We start from the raw sequence: 16,800 nt of genomic DNA on the forward strand, positions 1-16,800 counted from the left end.
CAGGAACTGCAGGGTCTCACACACCAGGTTATAGTTGGTCTTGTTGTTCTGACAGCGCAGGAAGTTCTAGAGACAGACAGACACGAAGGATGTGCGATTGTGCTTATTGAACACATTAGGACCATTAGTTCAGGAAGAGAACAGAGATCATAGGGATTGTCTGCAGAGATCAGAGTTGTCTGGATTTATTTCTGTGAGACTAACGTAAGAAACTTTTATATATTTATATATATATATATATATATATATATATATATATATATATATATATATATATAGAGAGAGAGAGAGAGAGAGAGAGAGAGAGAGAGAGAGAGAGAGAGAGAGAGAGAGAGAGAGAGAAAGATAAACAAAACTTCCTGGCTTCCTGGATTTGTCTAATACACGCTAACCCCAGCACGTAGCATTCGCATACTACCTAATCAATAAGTTTTAAATACTTCCCTAATTTACCATCACCAGTTAGTCCAGTGAAGTGTGTCTTTCACTAGGTCATGTTGTTCTTTGGGGTTCCCCCCCCCCCAATAGCTGTAGCTCCCCCTTCCTGTCTAGTGCCCCCTAGTGCTGTGGCTGACCTGCAGCTCGCGGTTGTGGTTCTCACACAGAAGCTGCATGAGGCGCAGGATAGGCTGCATGATGGTAATGGTAACGCTCATCTCGCCCTCGTCCTGGTTCTTGTCACCTGAGCTGGCCTGGACCTCGGCCCCACCCAGGTGCTCGTCCGGGTCCACCTCCCGCCGGTACGCAGCAAAGGCCTTCTTCGTGGCTGTGGAAGCTTCCAGAAGCTGCTCGCGCACCTCGTCCGTGACCACGGCGACGTCCTTCGCTGAGAGGTTAAGGGGAGAAGCGTAACAGTGTTATCCGATTATATGTCATTTTTTGTTGTTACTGGCGGGAGTTCCCACCTCTGCTCTTCGGAATTAGGTCTCTCGTTTCGGGGCACGCGCACGCGCGCACACACACACACACCTTTCTTTTTGGCAGGTGCCTCTTTGTCCCCGGCATCCTCGTCTTTCCGCTTGCTGCTCAGGTCGCTTGTGTTGACCGTGACGGTGGCTTTGATCTCCTGCTGCGCCAGCTTCATGCGCTCGTAGAACACCTTGAAGAACTTCTCCGACTTATTGTCACGCGTCAGTCGGATAAAGAACGACCGCTGCAGAAGGACAGAGTGCCCGAGAGAAAACAGATGAGTTTGGGGGGGGGGGGGGGGGGGGGGGTTAGAAAAACAAGGCAAACGATGCATCAAGACCCTGCGGTTGCATTTGAGAAACTAGAAGCATAATTCCGAGGTGCGTGGCACGGTTTGAGCGGGATGCGTTCGGTAGGCTCAGGAACGAGGGAGGGCAGATCGGCCGCGACCTCACCGACCCGACGGTGTACAGCCTCTAGCCAAATGTGGGCAGGAAGGGGGAAACACCCTGACCGCATGGGGCGGGTTCCCTGCGCAGGAATTCCCCTCCAAAGCTCAGCGGCACACCAGCCAGGCTAGCAGGAGACGGTGGCGTGGTGGGGGCTGGGACATAGGAGAGCGCAGAGCAGAGCCGCCCATCACCCTAACGAGTCGCAGCCGAGAGACAGGCCGCTTCCATGTCCGCCTGCTCAGTTTGCACGTCCCTCCCACAGACATGTTTACTGCCAGCTGAGCTCACGCCACCGTCGTTACATAACACACACACACACACACACACACACACACACACACACACACACACACACACACACACACACACACACACACACACACACACACACACACACGTGCACGCTTGCTCACGTGAATAACCTGTAGTGACTCCCTCAGCTCACCTGACTTAACACCATCTGCCTCCTGGCAATGATGTATCCATAGTGATGGCAAACACACACACACACACACACACACAGAACAGAGAGACAGAAACCAAGGGGGCTCAGCCCAACATGACAATCATTTGTTTACTCAACAGTAGTAAAATGTCTCAGCAGTAAAGTGTGGCAGTGGTAGCTCAGTGGTTAAGTACTCAACTGCTCAAGTTGTACTCTGTCTTAACTGTAAGTCGCTTTGGATAAAAGCGTCAGCTAAATGCCGTACATGTACATATCTCAACAGTAAAGAAGAAGGTTAGGTCTCCAGAATTACATACCGGAGAACGAAACACTGCCACAGGGCCATATTACATTAAATCAAGATCAGTGTGCAGTTCTGTGGTGGATGGCAGGGGTTTGCTGGAAGGTTATACAGCGTTTGTTCACTGGTATATCCTGTCCTACTTTCCTATTTTTTTGTTTGTTTTCCTCCTTCCCAACAATCCCTCCTTATATAAGCCCATAATCAGCTGAGTAGCTGAAGGGACCAAGAGGAACACAGAGAGAGAGAGAGAGAGAGAGAGAGAGAGAGAGAGAGAGAGAGAGAGAGAGAGAGAGAGAGAGAGAGAGAGAGAGAGAGAGAGAGAGAGAGAGAGAGAGAGAGAGAGTCACACTCTCACCCTCTAGGCCAGGAAAAAGGAGGGAAAACAGGCACATAAGAAAATCCTGCCCTACTTTCACCAGCCAAAGCGGCACGAAACCAACGTGTGTTGTGTCAGAGCGTGAGGGGGAGGGGCCGGAGCAGGAGGCGGAGCAGGAGGCGGGGCCATCAGTTGGATTCTAGGGCAGTTTTGAAAGCCTGTTACATAACCTGCCTTCTTTCCAGGTTAAACTCGCTCACACTGTTTCACACTTAAGGGAATAGAACACGCACGCACGCACATATACTTAGACAGAAAGAAAAGACACAGAACTGAGGACTCCAAGACATGTCTATTAAAAAATTTTTTTTGAAAATTTAACTTCCTAATGTTTCATAGGCACGTCAAGAGCAAAATCAAAAGGACGAGGAACCAGGTTTGAAACGGCTATTAGAAATAATAATAATAATAATCCGTGTCATTTCTTCAGCGAGGCTCGTCAGCAAAAGCATCCCCATCAGATGAAGGCTCGCAGGGCAGCTCAGCAGAGGGGTTACATAAGCAGTTCACCACGTCACTGAGTTCAAAAGCAGCAAGCACGAGTGTAAACAACCCGCCGGGACCGGGCCAGCGCCCGAGTCCAACCGTGTGGCAGAGAGAAAAGATGCGTGCGCCCATTCCACAACGCCCCACACCCCCCCCGGCCGAAAGAAAAACCCTGCCGACTGCTCAGAAGGGAAGGAAGCAGAGGGGCGGCGTGGACAGCAGGACTCGAGCTGCCTCCTCGTAAAGATGACGGCCGCGCAGCAGCTGTCGGGCCCTGTCGTCGCGGCGCTCCCTGCCTACGACGGATGCCTGCCTTGTTGCTAACGTGCTGCGTGACATTAGATGCGTGTCAGACTGAGTCATTTTAGGTAAAGGCAAAAAAACAAACAAAAAAAAAACAAAAAGAAAAAAGACAAACAAAATGTTTCATTTCCTTTATTAAAGCCCTCAGGTCCCGTCAGGCTTAATGCAGCCGGGGAACGTTATTGCTGTTAAATGGTTGGGACTGAGCCCCACCCAGGGCGACTTTAAGACGCAAGTCCCTTCTAACGCATCACACGGCGTATCTGTTCAGCCAGCACAGGTCGGACGGACTCCGGATAGTGGCTTTCGTACCCGGCGTTCCGAACTCGGGACCCGTGCTGGTACCACCGGTGATTAATTGCCCCACTGGCCCTCAAGAGTCTTAAAATAGAGTTGGTCATTTGATAAGATGGAAAACAGGAGCCCAATGTCCCAGTTTATCTCTTGGCTAGACTCAAAGGGTACAAACCCCCGTTCCGTCCCCCCCTCGCCCAGAGTGTTTCACATCCACACACAGCTGCAGGTGGTTACGACCCCAACTGTTGATTGCGCTCACCAAAATAGGCTGTGTGCGCACGTGGGCTCAGCGTGTGTGCGTGTGCACGCACCTGTGTGCACACATGTGGGCTCAGCGCGTGTTTGCATGCCTGTGCGCGTGCCCGAGGACTCATCCACTTCAAAAATTTTATTTGAATCAAATCAACTCGTATCAAATCAACTTAGTCTGCGTGAAGAGTGGTGGGATGTATAGTTAGCTGTGCAGAAGGGGTGGGGCGTGTGTGTGTGTGTGTGTGTGTGTGTGTGGGTAGGCAGGCAAGGGACTCCCTCTTAAGGAGAGGATGACAGCAGCTTGGAAAAGCGCGTTGCTCTCCAGGCGGTCATCCATCGTCTGTGTGTTTAGCTCCCGTGGCCCGGGACCCAGGTGGGGCTGCCGGTCCGTTTTCAATCCCCGGGTACATCCGGGGCCAGACCTGACAGGGGCCCGCATGCCACACAACGTGCTAGTGTTACTACTGAATGGGAGCCGGTAGGAGGCTGGCTAGCGTTCTGCCAGCTGCTCCGTGGGAGATTTCATTCATTGTCGGCCCTGGAGCGGGCAACCGCACCGGAAGAGCCCCGGCAGGGGCGGGTGGGTGTGGGCGAGGCCCTCAGCCCCAGGCCTGCACGCGGAGGGAAGCGGGCCAGGCTACGACTGCGGCACCTTCTCTCCACCTCCTCTTCACTGGCTTGCTTCTCTGTTCTTCGCTCTCGTTTTCATTCGTCTCTCGTGCTCTCTCTCTCTCGCTCGCTCTCCACGGTGCACTCACCCACCCTTCTGGCGCTCCCTTCCTCTGCCGGTCTGATGCACCACCCCAACCTCCCCCCACCTCCCCCCCCTCATCCAGATCTTGGCATCAACAAGGGGATGTTACATAAGATCTATTTATAGGCGCTCGGCTCGCCTGCCTGGCTCGCGGCAGTTCTCAGCTAGCGGCCGCCGTTCCGCCGGCCCTGTAACCACGGGAACATGCTTACCGAACCACAGCGAGGGACACTGGGAGAGGGAAAGACAGAGAGAGAGAGAGAGAGAGAGAGAGGGGGGGGGGAGGGAGGACGGCCAGTGCATCCTTCCCGCTGTAACTACAGCCGCAATAATAAAGCTGTCACCTCCAACGCAGCATGAGCCTGCTGCCATACTCAGATTAGCGTCGGAGCAGACAAACGCCCACATCTCTCTCTCCCTCACACATACACACACGCGCGCGTGCAGCAAAGCTTGCCAACATACACACACTTGTTCTTACATATTGTTGCATTCAATCCAACCAGCTTAGGACCTAACATTAAAACGCGAACGCGAACACACACACACACACACACACACACACACTTTTGGCCATAGTATGGAATCTAGATCATCATATTCCCTAGTGATTTTTATACAACGCAATCATTTTGCACAACCACACACTGTAAAACATCTACAGTCACACACACACACACACACCGTGGCTAATTCAGTCACATGCTTGCAGGAAGTCCCCTAGCACATACACGTGCACACGCGCACACACAAAACGGAACTTTCTGGAAGAAACCCTGGAATGGCTACTGGTATTGTGGAGCTGTGATATGTCCTCACCACACAGTGAGGGGGAACCAGTGATTAGACCCACAAAAGACATACATACAGTTTCCTGTTTATCAGGAAGTTGTTGATCTATACGTGGAGAGACTGGTCTGTTTTTTAGGGCAGTTTGTTTAGTACACAGCTGGTGTTCTGACATGTGGACCTGTATTATATTTACAAGTGTCCTTTCTAGCCACTGGATTGTTTTTTTTACTTTCCTCAAGGTCAAACCAGCTCAGGGCCACACACACACACACACACACACACACACACACACACACGCTAGACTAAACTCTCATCACAGTTTTAGCAGCAAAAGCCATAATAATGGATCCTGTGTTTTGTTTTCATTAAGCCAAATGCTTGTGTGTGTGCGTTGCAGAGCCGTATGACAACACCTGATGAGGCAGGAGCTTGCTGGGGCTTCTACCCATAGTGGTGAGAACCCAGAAAACTTCATCCACTTCGTCAGTGAGAGAACCCCGCTGGTCAGGGGAAACTGCCCTGAACCGCCCAGAAATAGGCACTTCCCTGCCCCGCACACACCACACTCGCCCTCACACCCCACACAGCCCCACGCGGTTCTACACCCCACACCCCAATCTACCCTGCAGTCCCTCATACCCCACAATGCCCCAAGCTGTCCCTCACACCCCAGGCTAACCCTCACACCACCCCACGCTGTCCCTCACACTCGACCCTACCCCATGCGTCCCCTAGTAACACCCCCCCCCCCCCCCCCAATCAGGATGGGCCAGCGTAGCCTCGGGTAAGCCTGCGTCCAGTGTTGACAAAGCAGGCGGAGCCACCAAGCCCGGCAGGCGGAGGCCGCGTGGAACATGCCTTACGAGCTGGCACAGGCCACCAGAGCGAAACTTAGACCAGTGAAACGGAGAGCCCTGATATGTAGAGTTACAGAGCGAGGCGGTAAATAAGGCCAAGAGCACTAGACAGGAACCTCTCCCTCTCTCTCTCTCTCTCTCTCTCTCTCTCACAGCAGGTGAGGTTCAGTATTCCCACCTGTTCCTCTACGTTAGGTACTGGGGGAGAGGTGTGTAATAACTGCGTAAAAGCAGAAGGCACTGGCCCTGGAAGGCGATGCCGCATTTATTACATAACACAACCCGACGCACATTACACAACACAGCCCGCTTTACGAGTGTACCATTGCATCTGCAAGTACAACTCTGACCGCCATGGAGCAGGAAGGTGCACCCGCACGTCTGTGCTCATCTTGTTTCACGTGGGAGCCCCAACCTCTCACACACACACACACACACACACACACACACACACACACACGTGAGCGCTGGCCAGTGCCAGCCTCTTTCAGGCAAAGTTATGTGGGTCAGGAGATAATGTTTAATGGAAAGCGTGTGTGAGGGCGGTAAGCAACAGGTGCAAATGGCGACCTGAAACCACTGTGAAATGGAACGCTGCGTCGAGGAGGAAGAGGAAGGGTCTGTTCCCCCACCCCCCAGCAGGGACACGAAACTCCAAGTTACATAACACACGGAGCAGCGTGCCTCTGATAGGGAGAGCGTTAACGCAGGCTGGGTAAGGACATCTCAGCCAATCCTCCCTCGCTGGCGTCCTCCTTTCTGAAGCCGTTTATGAGCGTGGGGAGTTGACTGGCCAATCCAGCGGCAGAACTGACCGGAGGGGCAATAAAGGAGACTTCCGAGTGGAAAGTGGCAGGACAGGGCGGACGTGTGAGGTGGAGCGACCCAGACAGCGCAGGGCAAGGAAGGCCGGGCTTCTGCTGGTTCTACTGACCCCCCCCCCACACACACACACACACACACACACAGCAGACCTCCCAGCTGCGCTGTCATAGAATTCTACTCTATTAATACTTTTCTAAGGAGCCTCCAGGCCTGTAGGCAAGCAAATGGATGAGGGGGAGGAGACTTCCAAATATAACACCCCCCCCCCACCAACTCTCTCTCTCACACACACGCGCGCACATGCACACTGCTGCAGGACCACTCTGCCCCTCCTTAACAAACTCCTAAGAATTCGGCATCATGGAAATTAGGAATGTTGTATTTTTTAGATTCATCAGATGGGGAATTGTCAAGAGCACGAGAATCGACATGTAAGCCATGGAACGGCCGTTAACCGGCTAGACCATCATAGAAAAAAAAATTAGACGCTCAATTTCTTGCTCATCAAATTTAAGATCTTGAGAAAGGACCTTGTGCCCGGAGCTCTGTCCACCATGTCTTTTCACAAGCACTGAGACCACGCGTTCTTGTGGGAGACTGACCTTTGCACAACCTGCAGACTATCTGCCGTTGTCTCGAGGAGCCTGCTGACACATCCTTTCGAAGCGATTTGCCCGTGTCTGTTTGGCATGCAAACGCACACATCTACACGGCGCTGCATGGGTTTATGGGACCTAGATCACAGTATTCTGAGTGCAGTAATGCATCTCTACGTGGGGAGATAATTTAGATGCTTATGAAAATGAAAATGTGTGTACAGACATCATTGTCAGAATTATTGTGTATGTGTGTGCGCACGCGCGTATGTGTATGTGTGAGAGCGAGAGAGAGCGAGAGCTATAATCAGACAAGCCCTGTGTTTATACACAAGCATAGATGCACGACTTCCTGACCATTTGTATGTGTGTCTGAGCATGTGCATGCATGTATGAGAGTGTGAGTGCACGCAAGAGTTTGTGTGTCTGTGCGAACATTGTGTGTGTGTGCCTGCTTATGCACGTGCATGTGTGTGTGTGTGTGTGTGTGTGAGAGAGAGAGAGAGAGAGAGATGGAGACTTGCTGCCCACTCTCTCTAGCCGCCAGAAAAGAGGGGGCGAATACTTCCGTCATGGGTCATCCACAACTCCAGTTCTCTCACAACTCAACTACTTCTCCCACGTCTCTCTCGCTCTCTCTCTCGCTCTCTTTTTTCTTTCCCCTTCTTCCTAATATTAGTCACCATTCAGCATGTCCTGTCTGACCTCTCCCTCTCCCTCTCTCTCTCCGTCTGTCTGTCTCGCTCTCTGTGGTCAAGAATATTACAGGCCTTTTACATCTGGGCTTTCAGCCAATAGCAGGATCATATTTCATGCGAGGTGGCATGTGTAGGTTCCCAGTGCATTTTCTACCGTTTAAGCTGCCTCTAATCATAGCGTGGGCTTTGACAAGAATCATAACGTCTTAATGATATACATCACACACACACACACACACACACCTGAGCAAACAGTTCGACATGCACTGAATCCTACAGGAACCCTACTGCAGGGAAGTATCTTCAGGCATCCAGGACTGACGTTAGCCAGTGGTGTGTGTGTGTGCATGAGCATGGGTGTGCGCGCATGCATGTGCGTCTGCCTTTACTTTAGGGTTACTCATCACCCCCACAAGGTTTCGCCTTAGCCGATCACGTGTCTTTTGAAGGTGTCATTTTTGGGGGGATAGAGGAATCTCAGTTAGGCACAGCTGAAAGACTAAAGTACAGACTAAAGTACATGTGTAGTCTATCTAAAGGCAGAAGAGGTAATGGACATCCATGAACTGAATTAAGGCTGGATTCTTAAATCCCAGTACCAGAGCGTCACAGCACTAAGCAGTTTAACGACTTTCTCAGACCTTGACTTGGTGAATAAATGAATTTGATCTTTGGGATTAAGAGCATTTGAGCAGGAGGAACACTAAGCTGTGGTGTTTGTTGGTTTGAGTCCTCCAGCTCAACGCTGGACATAGACCTCCCTCTCCACTTCCACTGCTAGACAGACCTCGTCTTAGGGAGTCGAGCTCAGAGCAGCAGGTAGAGAAGCAGGGCACTTGGGAGGCATTTGTCTCCTTGCCGCTGCACCAGCGGTAGCTGCCTCTCCTGTCGGGGGCCAGGATTCAATCCCCTGTCTGGGCCAATAAGAATCCTTGGGCAAGACACCCAACGCTCCACTCGCCTACCTCTGTAACCGGACTGAAAAACACAAAGTTAAACGTAAAAATGTCTTGAAGAGGAAACAAATCAAGCGTGTTGCGCCTCAGAGGTTATGTTTCAAATCTGGCCAGCCTGCCGGCCTTTCCGCATAACGACCCCTGCCGCGTGACAGCCATATACGCAAAGCTATAAGCAAATGTCTCTCTTCATTTTGTAACGGGGTCTTCCTATTCGTAGGGGTTGGTGATCGTTTGGCGCTCGTGTTGGAAGTGCATGTGCACTGAAAGGCACGCTGGCAGGATACATCACCAAGTATTCAGTACTGATGTGTCATGCCAATATCAAAGAGAGAGTGGCTGACAAACAAACATGTCACACCTGTGTGTGTTTTTGTGAGAAACTCCCTAATTAGTAAAATGATCAATTCCAACTCAGGTGTGGGGGGAAAAAGGCTGGCATGTTACAACTGTTAGTGTTCTCCACACACACACAGGTGTCTTGCACTAGCAGAAAAGGGTGTGCATATATTTGCCCCTCCTCTCGTTACCATGAAAAACAAAAGGTCTTCTGTGTGGGAAACAGAGCAGGAGGTCTCCTCTTACACAACAGACAGCAATGTGATGCACCCGCTGATACCCAGAGGCTTCCACTCACCCACTCATTCACTCACGTTAGGGGGAGTTGGGAATTAGGTCCTGGGCTTGGAGTAGCTGACATGGCAGAGCAGGAAGCTGCTCTGGGATATTACCAGAGAGAGACAATCAGGGTTTAAGCTCTGCACACACACACACATCTTGGGTAGTGGTGACATTGAGTCACATCAGCATCACCATGGAAACAAACAGGGGCATAGAAGGCAAGACCTTGACTCAGGCACACTGGATGCTTGGAACGTGATGTAATAGGTGAGTGTGTGTGCGGATCTAATAGGTAAAGTGAACGTAGTGCATGTTTCATTGTTATAAGGACGCATCTTACAGCAGATGGATTGGTCAATGGAAAATGAGGGAGGGAGAGAGAGAGAGAAAGAAAGAGAAACTTCACTGTAGAAGTCAAAATAGAGAATAGAATCATCTAGAAACAGAAGCAAAGCAGCAGTTGTCCTCTTAACCGCACACACCCAAACACACACATGCATCTTCGGTGGTTTTTAAACATCCGGGCCAAACTCGCCCCACAGGTGACAATGCAGTTGTGTTGAAGGTCATGTGCACCTGCACTACACAGCAGGGTATTAAACCAGGCCCCCCCACGCACACACTCAGACACCAGTGGCTAGAAAAGAAGTCTGCTTCCTATGTCACTATCATCTCTCTCTGCTCTCTTCCTCCCCATCTCTCTCTGCCCTGGTTCACGCAGTGAGCAGCGACCCAGTTTGGGTGTGTGTTTGTGTGTGTGTGTGTAGCATAGCTGCAGTGGTATGATGTGAGTGCAGCCTGGCTTATGCAACAGACCCTCATGTGAGCCGTTTTGTGTGTGAGCTGGCGAGAATTCGCAGGAGCTTCAGGTAGAATAGCTATGCAAATAAGCCCATTACACAACCCGATCTGTTTGTGCAAGCGCACACATTCACACACACGCACCCCACCAACGTGCACACACATAATATAAAACAGAACACACACATAGCCCAACATAAACTCTGCCAAGAGATGAAATGTAATTGTCCTATACACACCCTCCCAAACACACCTCCACCCGCGCACAACCTCGCTGTGAGGTTAGCGGATTGCCGGGTTGCTACAGCAACACGGGGGTGGGGGGTGGGTGGGGGTTGTTGTAGACAGTGACGTAAGAGGAGTTGCTCAGTGCTGGAGTGATCCCAAGAGACCGATAATACCCCTCTTCCTCTCTCTTTCCCTCCATCGCTTCACTCCTTTCTCTGCTCTCTCTCCACACCTCCGCCTCTCGTCTTTTCCCTCATCCCTTTCTCCTCTCCGCGCTATATGTACCTCGTTTTCTAGTTCTTTTGCCTGTAACCACACCTATTCATCCATCCATGCACTAACGCCGCGCGATACGGACAGGAGCACCGGTCCACGCTTCACTGGCTCCATGAGGTGGGTTCACCATGCGTCGTAGCATGTTCAGAGCACACGACCCCTCCACTGACTGGAAGACAGTTTAAGGTTGGCCTGTGTTATCCCAACGTTACTCATCTGTAAACGTGGCTCGACGCAGCCAATAAAATCTCTCGTTTCGATGCCCATAGCACACTATAACTTCAGTGATTCGTTCCAAGGTTTATTTGCATACTTTTGCAAAGGCCAATACTGCAATGGTGACTAACACACAATACACTGAACACCTAAACTAACTTTCTCACTGGCTCACTCACTCAGCTCTGCTCAGTAGCCCTGACCCAGAACGTGAGCGCCACGCTCCTCAATCCCATGGCGTCTGTCCAATCGGATCGCTTCCACCTGGTCACGTGACCGCCGACTCCAGGACGGCACCTCTACATGTGGTGCCCCGTTCAGCCCATATGCGCCCACCGCAGTGTGGAAGACCACGCACCGTGCGGTGAGATCGAGGGGGAACGCAGGCGCTGCAAAGATTGGACTGGAACCAAACTGGGCTCTTACTTGTATGACGGTGTTTCCGCCCTCGAGCAAGGCGATGGCCAACAGGATGCTCTCCTGGAAGATGCGGTCCGTGGTGGCGTTCATGATGAGGTCGATGACCAGGTCAGACGCGCCCTCTTTATCGAGGTGGCACTGCACCTCGGCCAGGGTCATCTCCCCCCGCGTGACCGCCGACCCCCCGCTGCCTGCTGGGCAGGGAGGCGAGAATTAGGACCAGAGGTCCTCCATTCAACCAGGCAAAACAAACAGGTCAACGGGGTCAGGTGAGGACGCATTGCCTGCAGTGCAGAGACACTGTAGAGTCAGAGCTGCACTTTCTGATGGTGAAATATCTGAGCAAATACACCAACATTACAAAAATTAGACGAAACACTAACTAGGTAACTAATTAATTAACTCCACCCCCCCCCCCAAACACACACACGCGCACGCACAATGGTATTGAAAACTTTTTGTAAACTCCTTTATGTATTTATTGAACTATGCATTTTTCATCCTTTTCACTTCTTTACTTTTCTCGTCTTGACTGCAAGTATTCTTTTAGTTCTTAATTTCCTTATTATTGCAACAGTTCATTCATGTTTTCTGACTGGCAGTACAGTAAATGAACATGATCTTATGCCTATAAAGCTGACTGAATTGAGAGAGAGAGAGAGAGAGAGAGAGAGAGAGAGAGAGTAGAAGGAAAGGGGAAACAAAAGGCAGACAGACACAAACAGACTTCCTTCAACAGTTTTGTCCACAGGTTATTCACACAGGAGCGTGGGCACCCTGCTCCTGTTGCCTAGCAACAGCAATGATGGCTCTGATTAGGTGGGACACAGCCGGTTACAAAGGGTGACGAGGTCAGGGATGTGGGGAGGGGTGGGATAGCGAGAGAGAGGGTTGAGCAGAAAGGGTGGGAAAAGGAAAGGTGGAAAAAATGGACACACACCGTCACACCTGTGGATGGAGCATGACACATATACACTCTTGTGAATAGACACTGTAGGTCTCTCTCTCTCTCTCTCACACTCACACACACACACACACACACACACACTCACACACACACTCACACACACACTCACACACACACTCACACACACACTCACACACACACTCACACACACACTCACACACACACTCACACACACACTCACACACTCACACTCACACACACACACTCACACACACACACTCACACACACACACTCACACACACACTCACACACACACACTCACACACACACACTCACACACTCACACACACACTCACTCACACACACACACTCACTCACACACACACTCACACTCACACACTCACACTCACACACACACACTCACACACTCACACTCACACACACACACTCACACACACACTCACACACACACTCACACACACACTCACACACACACACACACACACACACACACTCACACACACACTCACACACACTCACACACACACTCACACACACTCACACACACACTCACACACACACACTCACACACACACTCACACACACACACTCACACACACACACTCACACACACACACACACACACACACACACACACACACACACACACACACACACACACACACACACACACACTCACACACACACACTCACACACACACACTCACACACACACTCACACACACACACTCACACACACACACTCACACACACACACACACACTCACACACACACTCACACACACACTCACACACACACTCACACACACACACACTCACACACACACTCACACACACACTCACACACTCACACACACACACTCACACACACACACACACACACACACACACACCTGCAGGAGCTTTACTCTGGCCCCCTGGGGCAAGGGGTCCATTGCTGAAGCTGGTCAGGCTGTCTCTCCGCCCTCCTGGCTTGAAGTTGCCATAGTAACGGTTGACTAGGATTTGCCTCAAAGCTTCACCCTGGCAACGGGAGAGGAGACAGAGGCAAAGAAGGACCAGTGTTACCAACGTCACCTCTGAACATCAGACAGCGAACCAGCTGAGACCATCTACCTACTGATGTCACTTTCAGTTCTGAAGAAATCATTGCAAAAGTGTAAAAACTCAACATAAAAGATAATAACAAAAATCTTTTTTTTTCTTTAAAGACAACAAACAAGATACGAAAGGGGGCATATTTATCCTTGCCTGCTGAGATTTAGCCATGAAAATCTTCATTTACACCAGAAGGACCAACAGACAACAGAGCAGAGTTTTATGATATTAGTGCACTGGCCAAATGCAAGCAGAGACACTCTGAGAGAAAGAACCAGAGAGGCTGCCACAGAAGACTGACTCTCACGTCACTGGCTAGGGTGGGGGGTTGTCACCAAAAACACAGAACAAAGCTCACGGTAATCCCACGCAGCAAACATGTCCTAGCACACCCACAGTTACGATCGCGCCAAAGCGCACCAGACGCCGGCTGTCCACCTTGGGGCAGACCCGGGGCAGATTTGCCATGCTTGTTGTGACAAAGGCCTGACGTCGGATCAGTGGTTATTAGGTCACTGCATCACCCCCATCTCAGAGATGTGTAAAAGCAGATCTCACTAACTTCCGCCAGACGTAGCCGGCGGAGGAGTCTACACCCACCGTCCGGACCTTTCGCCAAAGCTCTTGCCTCTGAAGAAAAGGCCTTGAATACCCAGCCTACGCCATGTGACTGTGTCAAGTATATTAAATGCACAAAATAACTGACAAGCAGAGAGGACCACCTCCTCATGGAAACGTGCCCTGATTGGTTAGTACAGCTGAGCCATGTTGAAATTTTTAGTTGCTGTTTACAGAGCCCAGGACAGTTGGTGAAATATTCTCCCACTCTACAGACTCTATTTTAGTGACAGCTGTCAGAATGTAAGCTGGACAGTGAATGTTTTCAGCATGACGGTCTTTAAAAAAACTGCTTACTGCAGCTTTAACCCTAGATCTGTGGTTCTAAAGAAAAAAAACTGGAGCTTCAATTTTAAGGTCCCACTCTTCGGCCATAATTTGTATCAGCTTTAATAAAATGTATCCAGTTTTAAAAAAAGAAAAGTCTGACAACCACAATACCCGAAAACACTACTAATGGAGGGAACGTTTCCAATACAGGAAATCATGTAGCATGAAGACAGGCATGTAGACGTGTAGGAGGACCAATTAGATTTTTTTTTGGGGGGGGGGGGGGGTGAGGTGGAGGGAGGAGCTCCGCACAAGAAAGGGGGGCCATCTGGGGTCAGAGGGCGGGGTCACGCCGTGCCGCCACCTACCCGCTTCTGGTCCTCCAGCTGCTTCTGGGGCTGGCTGGGATCAAGATCCTGAGAGCAAGGCGAGTTAGCAGGAAGCCATGAAGACAGGGAGGAGGAGGAGGAGGAGGAGGAGGAAGAGCGTGAGGGGTTTGTCCAGGAGTGGGGTGAGGGGATCCGGGAGAACAGAAAGAAAGAAAAGATTAATTCTGTGCACATTGTTCATTTTTAGGTCATGCAAGGGAAAGTGGGGTGGATTACATCCATGCAGTTAAATGAAGGACATGAGAGGTGTGTGTGTGTGTGTGTGTGTGTGTGTGTGTGTGTGTGTGTGTGTGTGTGTGTGTGTGTGTGTGTGTGAGTGAGATGGGGAAAACGTGCATCGCTGTGTGTCACAAGCATTGCCTTAACTAGCAATACAGCTTAACCTTCAGAGAGTGAACCAAAAAATATGACTTCTCAAAAGGATTACTAATGTTAAGTGTGTCTTAGGACCTTAAAGAAGGGAATTGTCACCAGGGGTCACTTAGCCAAAAGAGTACACTAAACTTCTGGAGGAACTTCTATTTAGGCATGTCAGTAGTCACATAAGAATGAATGGAATTGGCCTGGTGTGTGTGTGTGTGTGGGGGGGGGGACGTCATTTCAGAAGGGTGGTTTGGCTCCATTGTATCCGGCCCCTGCCGAGTGCTGAAGAGCACAGTGGGACCATGTTAATTACATAAAAGCAAACGTCACTGCCAGGAGGGGGGTGGGGGACAAAAAAAAAAAATTAAAAAAAAAAAAAAAAAAAAAGAAAAACGCAGGCTTTATACAGATTACATAATGGAGCCTGTGCGCTAGTGACACAGAGCACAGACCTTTCCCCCATCTGCCATGGAAAAACACCCAGACACACTCGCACACGCACGCATGCACACACACACACACACACCACCTCAAGTGAAAACACAAAAACAAATCAGCAGGAATATGAATTGCTTAAAAAAACGAGGCCATAGCCAGCTATGTGAGCTGAGCCAAGAGACCAGAAAGAGGTCATGGTACAATTATTAACGAAGGGCAGAGCCACCTAGAGAAAAGCAGGCTGTTTGGTGTGTTTTTGTGTGTGTGTGTTTTTGTGTGTGTGTGTGTGTGTGTGTGTGTGTATGTATAAGGTTAAGATGGGGCAGTGCATGCCTACATCCATGTCAGATGGGGTGGAGTGTGTGCGTGTGAATGTGCGTCTCATCTGCAATGTATGCTTAATCTGTGCGACTCCGATACTGTGTGTGCTCACGTGTGTGTGCACGCGCACATGTGCGTGTATGTGGCCAAGATGCTTTGCTGCCTGAACAACCGTTCAGGTGTACTTTCCCTTGGCTGTAGCCATACCCCCCCTCTGGTGTAACTCTCTGTGTGTGTGTGTGTGTGTGTGTGTGTGTGTGTGAGAAAGAGAGAGAAAGGCTCTGATGGGTCCGTGGCAGCATGGAATGCGTCTATGCATACTGGACCTATAGGATGCACTCACTGCCACCTGCAACAACCCATATTCTAGCGGCTAACCGCATTAAACGGCGCGAATATGGGTGTTGAACACACCTCGATGACAGAGTCAGCCTCGGGGGGCGGGGTCAGCTAGTGGAAACAAAAGAATGGTGAGTTAGTGAGCGCACACACAACCGGCAAACCAGCTAG

The 16,800-nt window shown here is 50.5% G+C and overlaps 1 protein-coding gene across 11 annotated transcripts in view; it reads right to left on the reverse strand.

The window, feature by feature from the left end:
* itpr1b (inositol 1,4,5-trisphosphate receptor, type 1b) overlaps positions 1-16,800 on the reverse strand; it is a 112,689-nt gene that overhangs the window by 40,832 nt on the left and 55,057 nt on the right. For 7 of the 11 annotated variants that reach the window (XM_081705698.1, XM_081705692.1, XM_081705693.1 and 4 more), the window contains 7 exons: positions 16,705-16,740; positions 15,148-15,195; positions 13,687-13,816; positions 11,871-12,058; positions 970-1,153; positions 576-826; positions 1-66 (listed from right to left, as the gene is read on the reverse strand). The exon at positions 1-66 is cut by the window's left edge and continues 135 nt beyond it. In XM_081705698.1, coding sequence (XP_081561824.1) covers positions 1-66; positions 576-826; positions 970-1,153; positions 11,871-12,058; positions 13,687-13,816; positions 15,148-15,195; positions 16,705-16,740 — 903 coding nt within the window. The remainder of the gene's footprint in view (positions 67-575; positions 827-969; positions 1,154-11,870; positions 12,059-13,686; positions 13,817-15,147; positions 15,196-16,704; positions 16,741-16,800) is intronic. The other 4 variants (XM_081705700.1, XM_081705691.1, XM_081705699.1 and 1 more) reach the window with 2 other exon arrangements.

Source organism: Electrophorus electricus, chromosome 22, assembly GCF_041902795.1.
Source record: "Electrophorus electricus isolate QZ-2024a chromosome 22, ASM4190279v1, whole genome shotgun sequence".
NCBI lineage: Eukaryota > Metazoa > Chordata > Actinopteri > Gymnotiformes > Gymnotidae > Electrophorus > Electrophorus electricus.